Source organism: Monodon monoceros, unplaced genomic scaffold (assembly GCF_005190385.1).
Source record: "Monodon monoceros isolate NGI ecotype Baffin Bay Population unplaced genomic scaffold, NGI_Narwhal_1 Super_Scaffold_16, whole genome shotgun sequence".
Classification (NCBI taxonomy): Eukaryota; Metazoa; Chordata; class Mammalia; order Artiodactyla; family Monodontidae; genus Monodon; species Monodon monoceros.
In genome coordinates, this window is record NW_021703772.1 from 94,849,821 (window position 1) to 94,858,321 (window position 8,501).

Here is an 8,501-nt window from a genome sequence, read left to right on the forward strand (position 1 = left end):
CACACACACACACACACACACACACACACACACACACACACACACACCGTCCTTCCCACAATCTCACCTCACATTCAGACTCTCTGGTTTGCTGCCGGAAGGAAGTGCACTTACAAAACTATTAGCGTTACTTCAGCTTTTTATCAAGTACGTTACCTCCCCCTTTCAACAAGGGTTACTGGCTGCCCCTGCTCCAACCGGCTCCTTCTGCTTAAGTGCTATTTACTTTTAAAAGACTAAGCAGTACTCTCCCCTCACACATACCTTGATTTAAAAAAAAAAAAAAATCCAAATGCGGCCGATGGCACGTGGTCAATTTCCTCTCACGGTCAGCACTAGTCATGGCTGCTGACAGCGGCCAGTATAATCAATGTCCATTAATTCTGAGGCAATTTCCAATCTTCTCTTCCCATTGTTTCTTACTCAGGGCATAAAAATGCAACGCCGGACCATAATCACGAACAGGAGTAAAAGAGAAGTAAGCAAGTTCACGTGGATAAAAGAATGCAAGAGTGGACAAGATTCTGACAAGTGAATCACAGAAGCAGGAGAAAGGGGGCCTGTGGGCAATGCTCGCTACTCACTGAATGCCTGTTCCCTTCTCCTCCCTAGACACACAGGTGGATGACGCGTCCCAGCAAGGTGAGGCCAGGGGACCTGCGCCTGTGCCCGCTTCCAGGGGGTAGAATGAACGCCACCGCAGGGTGATCCTGGAGGGCAGGGGTTCACGAAGCCAGCGCCTATTTAGCCTTGGTCGCTAAATAACTTTTTTTTTTAATTGAAGTAGAGTTGATTTTAAATATTGTAATAGTTTCAGGTGTACAGCAGTGATTCAGTTATACATATATATGTATATATCTATATTCCTTTTTCTCTGATTCTTTTCCATTTTAGGTTATTACAAGATATTGAATATTGTTTCCCATGCTATACAGTAAATCCTTGCTGTGATTTTATATATAGTAGTATGTATCTGTTAATCCCATACTCCCAGTTTATCTCTCACCCCTCTCCTTTGGTAACCATAAGTTTGTTTCCTATGTCTGTAAGTCTGTTTCGTAAATAAGTTCATTTGTACTACTTTTTTTTAATTGTTTATTTTTTTTTTTGCTGTACGCAGGCCTCTCACTGTTGTGGCCTCTCCCGTTGAGGAGCACAGGCTCCGGACGCGCAGGCTCAGCGGCCATGGCTCACGGGCCCAGCCGCTCTGTGGCATGTGGGATCTTCCCGGACCGGGGCACGAACCCGTGTCCCCTGCATCGGCAGGCAGACTCTCAACCACTGCGCCACCAGGGAAGCCCCTTGTACTATTTTTTAGATTCCACATAGAAGTGATATAATATTTGCCTTTGTCTGACTTACTTCACTTAGTATGATAATCTCTAGGTCCATCCATGTTGCTACAAATGACATTATTTCATTCTTTTTTATGGCTGAGTGATATTCTGTTGTATATATGTACCACATCTTTATCCATTCATCTGCCGATGGACATTTAGGCTGCTTCACGTCTTGGCTATTGTGAATAGTGCTGCTATGAACACTGGGTTGCATATATCTTTTCAAATTCTACTTTTTCCAGATATATGCCGAAGAGTGGGATTGCTGGATCACTCGGTAACTATTTTTAGTTTTTTAAGGAACCTCCATACTATTCTCCATAGTGGCTGTATCAAATTACATTCCTGCCAACAGTGCGAGAGAGTTACCTTTTCTCCAAACCCTCTCCAGCATTTATTATGCTAAATGACTTCTTAAAAGGGGTAATTTCCCCACCTCCACCAGCCTAAAACTATGAACTAGGAAAAAGAAACTTGCACTGGGTATGACTATACGTATAGACACACACACACACACACACACACACACACACACAGGTCCTTCTGTTACAGAAGGTCACAAACGCAGGACGTGTGCCTTTCAAATGAGCTGGGCAGACATCTGGTCAAGGTGGCCAAAGGCGTATATGAAATAACCCCCAGCAGGTCCCTTCCAGATGGATCTTTATAAAGAGAGATCACCATTTGGGTGAGGAACACAGAAATGGGCACTGTTCCTGGTTCCTCATCTCCTGTCGGGGAGAACAGTGCCCTGCAGACCAATAACACTTTCACTTTGTAGCATAAAAACCAGGATTCAGAGAGGTCAGGGTGGGCCCTCCAGCAGAAACAGAGCTGACACCCCCATCTCCCAGGTCAGTGCTACTACTCAAAGCGGATGGGAGCATCCACAGAGGGGGGCCAGTCCACCAAGTGTTTCTGGTCTTTGAAGAGCTAAGTACCAAAACTGAGGGTAAGTGTCCTTTTAACTTTTACAGTCAGTGGACAAGGTAACTCTATGTCTTTGAATCTCATAATAAAATTGAAGGCTAGTATTTTATACTTCTTTTTTTTTTAGATTGTTTCAAACTAGTTTATTTAGGGGTTCCATTTTCACTCCTCAATAGATTTTACGTATTTCTCATATGATTCTTCACTCATTAGTTCATCTAGTTCTGAAGGGTTACTGAGTGTCATCTTGATCAGCCAACCATCTTCATAGCAAGATTTGTTGACAAGTCCTGGATTTTCTGCCAGAGCTTCATTAATTTCAGTTAATTCTCCTGATAGAGGAGAATAGAGTTCACTAGCAGCTTTCACACTTTCCAAAACACCAAATTCCTCGTTTGTTCAATTTTGTCCCAACTTCAGGCAGACTACAGTAAACAACATCTCCCAAAGCTTCCTGTGCAAAATTACTGATTCCCACTGTTCCAACACCGTTTTCTGCTGTTACCCATTCATGTTTGTCTGTGAATTTACGACCCGACAGCAGAGCGGGTCCGGTGCGCAGCGCCCGGACGGCGCCCGCCCGCAGTCCCCAGGGCCGCGGCGGGCAGGGCACGTTGGGCGCAGAGACGGCGCGCAGGCTGCAGACCGCGGCCCGCACGCTCCGTGCCACTCGCAGCGCCATGTGCGCAGGGGGGCACTTTCTTCTTTCTTTAATCTCACTTTTCCTAGCAATTTATTTTTATGGTACCAGACCATGATGATTTAGAATTTTAAAAAACGGTTCCAGGCTTCCCTGGTGGCACAGTGGTTGAGAGTCCGCCTGCCGATGCAGGGGACACGGGTTCGTGCCCCGGTCCGGGAGGATCCCACATGCCGCGGAGCGCCTGTGCCCGTGAGCCATGGCCGCTAAGCCTGCGCTCCGCAATGGGAGAGGCCACAACAGTGAGAGGCCTGCGTACCGCAAAAAAAAAAAAACGGTTCCATTTCTGCAGGCACCCAGGGTCCCCAAACTCTTCAACCAAATTGCCATGGCCACCACACCCCCTTCCCCAGTCCTTCCTGACTCACCCTCACCCAGGCTCTCCTCTACCTTTCACCCTTCCTTTCCAGCAGGCATCTCCCTTTAAATGGATGGTGGTAAACTTTCCGGTAGCCCCTCCAATGCATGCGCAGTGGGCACTGACTCCTGTGAGCCATCCTGAGCTCAGACCAAAAGGAAGAGTTAAAAGTAATCAGTCATCCATCCACACAGCCTAAATAACACAGGACTCCGGTCCCAGAAAGCCATCACGGTAAAAGAAGGAAAAAACCGTCCGTGGCCCTTACCCGCGTTAATTAACCCGAGGGAGAGCCTCAGCCTACCCAACAGATGCTCTCTATCCATCACCTAAGCCTGAGACGCAAAGTAAAGGAACCTTCGCCTGTCTCCTCCAGGGAGGTCAACATACGTGGAGAGATGCCACGCCGGCTTGGGGAGAAAGGAGAGGTTACTGACAGAGTGAGTCACGTGTGCGGCATCAGGTATGATGAAGTGTATTATGGGAAGGGGACGTGGAGACGGCATTAGCTCTGTCCAGCGGGACCCACTGAACTGCCCATTACAAGGGAGCCCTGAACTAGTGAAGGAGGAGGACTTGGGGAGAAGGATTTAAACACATACACCTCCTTGAAAGTGAATGAAGAGAAACCGTCTAGACGACAATGACGGGACAGTGACGTAACGAACGAGACCATAGGAAAGGGCGGAGCCAGGCAGCACCAACCATCCCCGGAGCGTTCCAGGCAGGCCACGTGTTTTAGACTTTCCAGGGACAGAAGTATGGTAATTTTAACAGACGCCAACATCGGCACCTTTCACAGTTACTAAGACGTGTCATCCACGAGTTCAGAAAGGCAGGGACTCGAGGGGGATGTAAATGAGCAAGTACTCCACTAAGTCTCTGCACTTGTCTGGGTATTTGAAATATTTAAACATTTTTCAGTATTTTTTTTCAAGTATCACCAGGGAACAGACACATGACGCTGTTGTGAAACGTCTTGCCACAAACCGGGAAATCTGATTAGATCCAGTCCAAACCAGGCATGCCTTGGGAAGACAACTGCTCTGCTGTTCCACGTCTGGCCTGGTGACAAGGGGCAGCCCCAGCCCTGACCTCTGCCCTGCACCCCACCTTTCCCTGGGGCAAACAGGGCATCGAGGTTAATCCAACATGCCCAGCTATCACTGGGCGGCAGCTGTCTAGACAGACTGCAGGCAACTCTTGGGCTTGGAGAAGGAGGGCCGAGATGGAGATCCAATGTGCACCACAGGCAAAGGGCCGGGAAGGTGACAACCATCCTCAGCTGACTCTCTTCCCAAATCCTGTGGCCACCATCAGGAGCCTGTCCCTGCCCCACTCCAGGCAGGCCATGCAGTGGACGCGGCTACACAGCACACAGCCAAGGTCAGGCACTGACATTTCCCAAGATGTGACTAACAGCCTGGGAACCACAGAAAGAAATCTGAGCACGGACAGTGAAGGCTGTTTCATCTTAATTGCATCCAAGACTTGCCATCTAAGCCCCCACTTGTGTTACACCTCTTCCAAGATTACTCATCTTTGATGCCAACAGGAGAACGCCATGAACTTGAAAACTCCATCATCTGGATTTGTTGATGACTGTATTTCAACGCCTGCATGAGCAGGATAAAAAGAAAATGAAACCAAATTTTTCCTGCCTGTAACACCTGTTTCTTTTTGACACTCATTGGCTCGGCTCATCCTGCTGCCACATGCCAGGTTGTGTACTCGCCACTGGTGGTGTGAAAAGGAATAAGGCCAACCCTCGTGCTCAAGGAATGTACAGTCTAGACAGACCCACAGTGAGGAACACGCCTTCTGCTGCCCTCCTGCGCCTTAGCCTTCTCCTCTGGCAGTGTGTGTTCACGAGATCTGCTGGGGTGGCTATGGTTTTAACTTCCATTTTTATCAACACTGCATCCTTCTCTTCCGGTCAGGTCTCCAGAAATGAAACTCAGAGATGGTTCTTTGAGAAACTAAGGCATAAAAAACCAGGTACAGATCTACCAACCTATGTGAGAAACATTTTCTGACACCCATTTCCCAGCAACACCCTTTCTTACCACAGACTCTGTAGCAGAGTTAGAGTCATTTGTTTCCAGAAGCCAGTCATTTCCCTGATCTAAACCGACTCAGGGTTACACATAAACCCAAGCCTAAAGCTGGGACAACTTCTTTCCCGTTGAATCAGAAGAAAGACAGTTTTACAAAATGGCCAGGGGAGAAGGGTGACTGCTTCTCCACACCTTCAGGAAGACCCAACCACCTCCAAAGTCCTGGGCGTTGTCAAAGTGTGGAGAGTGTGCTTTATAATCTGAAGGCTAATTTAAAAGATGGTAAGACACGCAAACTCATCTGTGATATGGCTCTCAAGTTATAAATGTCAGTGACAGCCAGTCTGCTGCGTTGGGAACTCCTCCAACAGGTTGACAGCAGCCCAATTCCATGGTTCTGGAGGAGGCTGACAGACAGCTGCTCTTTCAGTAGTTATTTTGAAAGGAGCCAAGAGGCCCTTCCAAAGGCAGCTAGGTATTGGCGCGCTGAAGGGGGAAGGTGACACCATATCTGGTGGCAGGTAGACACAGCCCAGGAGTGCCACATGATGCCAACACGTCTGCATGCTCCACAAAGACTGTCAACCCCACACAGTGCAGGAAAAAAAGAAAAAGAAAATCACAGCAGAGGAGAGGCAGAAAGATGCACATCCTTCCCAGAGCATAAGCCATTGCACCTGGGTATCAGGGACCACAGACCCAGCTCCTATTCTTCACGATGCCAGCATGCTACAGCCCCAGCTGCCATGCCTGGCACCTCTTGGGAGGGCAGTGAACGGACTTCCTTATCTGTCGGCACTTCACTAGTTTCAGAACAGACCCTTGAAGATAGATGGTTTACTTGTCTGGTCCCTGAATGAAAACCACTCCCTTTCAGTCATGTGTGTGATGTGGAGGTAGGGGGATGTGTAAGAGGGATTAAATATACTTGTTCTTAGACAAAACCCTATGTCTTTAGACACGCAAAATCTCTTTGAGGTTCTGACAGAGACACTTCTTGTTTCTCTGGTTTCTCCCAGCGGGCCAAATTTTCAAGGTGACAGCTAGAGAGAAGCCTCTGATAAAAGTCACATGGTCACATAATTTGAGTTCTAACTAAGGCTTTTATTCACATCAGACATTCATCTGCTTGTCAGTTGCTGGAATGGCTTTTCCTGTGATGTTGTTAGGGACAAAGGTTGTTCAAAGATCCACACACATAAGAGAAACAAGAATTATGAATGTTTCACGCTTCGTTCTGCTGGTCCCATAACCTTGACACCCAAATCCTATTAGCCTGTAAAATCCAAAAATTCTGCTCCCAAGCTGAATGTCTGATTTACCAAGGTGACTCTCAAAGGTAGCTTAGACAGTGGTTTTAAGCACTCAGGACTATTCACACAGTTAGAACAAGGAAGCACTCAGCAAAGTGCTTCCTCCGTAAAATATGTTCATAACTGGGGGCTTAGGAAAATGTACTCCGTGAACAATTCCTTGATACAGACACAGTTCAGAGATTGTGCAGTCATTCTGAGTCACACTCTCCACTTCATTGGCTTTGCTTATTTATGTTCACACCATGATCCTCTGTGTCTGAAGGGGCCAGCCCTTCCACCTAAGAGTATCAGGCCATAATCCAGCCCGATACATTTACGTTTGATAATGACTAAGTAATAAATGACCTTCTGCTCCAGTCACTTCACTAATTCGAGGCAGATAAAACATTCTTGCCCAGCTAACCCAAAAGATAAATTCCACCAGGTTTCAACCAGATAGCCAGAGACGTACGTCTCCTTGGGATTGAGTTGCGCTAGAAGGGCAACCCCCTGGCCCTTTGGGGCTGTGGTGCATTTTGATGGTTCCAAATGCTAACGTCTGACTCAAATCCTCGGTCCTCTCCCGCTAAGGGCAAATATCCCAGGTCTGTGCTTAGCCAGGTAAATATGTGCTTACTATGGTACTTACATGGCCTGATGGATCCGCCTCCAATGTCTACGACAGAGAAGTAATCACTCCTGCAATCACAAGAACAAAGACATTTTTAAGTTTCTCCCCTTTAAGAACCTGATCCATTGCAAACAGACAGGCTGACAAAGAGCTTCTGCGAACTAGGCCTCTCACATTTCGGAACCCGAATGACTTTTAAGATAAATACCGAAAAATAGCTAGGTGAGCATTCCCTATCACTTCAACACCCAGAGGCATTTATCTAAAAAATTACATTATCTCACTTGTTAGGATCCAAATCCATCCATTATTAGTTCAGCAGGAGTAAGGCCACATTTGGCAAAGATGGAGCATCTCCACAAAACCATTCTTTGTTCCAAGTCTCAGGAGGCATTAAACCAAAGCTTTTACCAATCCTAATGCTTTCCGGACTAGACTACATTAATTTATACACACAGTCTCAAGTAGGTATATACACGATTTAAAAATACATAGCTCTACGACAAAAAACCAAGGAGTCTGCAATAAGAGATAAAGCCAGTTGAATTACAAGCCCGTTCATTTAAATATAACAGATTACTTGTACCTGCTTCACCTTGAATAAAACCAGAAAAGCAGTAAAAAGCCATTTTAGAAATATATCTACTATGTGTGCTTCTGATATCACTAATATTCTCCCTCCATAAAACTCCTTTACTGCGCTTCCCTGGTGGCGCAGTGGTTGAGAATCTGCCTGCTAATGCAGGGGACACAGGTTCAAGCCCTGGTCTGGGAGGATCCCACATGCCACGGAGCAACTAGGCCCGTGAGCCACAACTACTGAGCCTGCGCGTCTGGAGCCTGTGCTCCGCTACAAGAGAGGCCGCAATAGTGAGAGGCCCGCGCAGAGAAATGAAGACCCAACACAGCAAAAATAAATTAATTAACTAATAAACTCCTACCAACGACATCTTCTTTAAAAAAAAAAAAAAAAAACTCCTTTACAGAAAAACAAAAGGGGGAAAACATGTCCTTTTAACAAATACATTACAGTGTGTTTCTGATATTCATGGAATTTATCAGCAGAGAATTATAAAACTGAAAGAGAGCTCAATAGAGAGGGAGGGAAGGAGAGGGAGGGAGGGAAGGAGAGGGAGGGAGGGAAGGAGAGGGAGGGAGGGAAGGAGAGGGAGGGAGGGAAGGAGAGGGAG

General features: G+C 46.8%; 2 protein-coding genes across 8 annotated transcripts in view; both read right to left on the reverse strand.

Annotated features, from left to right (window-relative positions):
* Positions 1-8,501, reverse strand: part of MGAT5 (alpha-1,6-mannosylglycoprotein 6-beta-N-acetylglucosaminyltransferase) — a 372,873-nt gene that overhangs the window by 311,239 nt on the left and 53,133 nt on the right. For all 7 annotated transcript variants that reach the window (XR_003794033.1, XR_003794037.1, XR_003794036.1 and 4 more), the window contains one exon: positions 7,330-7,379. The gene's annotated coding sequence lies outside the window, so the exon portion shown is untranslated. The remainder of the gene's footprint in view (positions 1-7,329; positions 7,380-8,501) is intronic.
* On the reverse strand, positions 1,658-3,045 carry LOC114897250 (glycine cleavage system H protein, mitochondrial-like). The gene is given in 2 exon segments (XM_029226057.1): positions 1,658-2,664; positions 2,666-3,045. Coding segments are annotated over 2 exon segments (519 nt in total). The 5' UTR covers positions 2,953-3,045; the 3' UTR covers positions 1,658-2,432.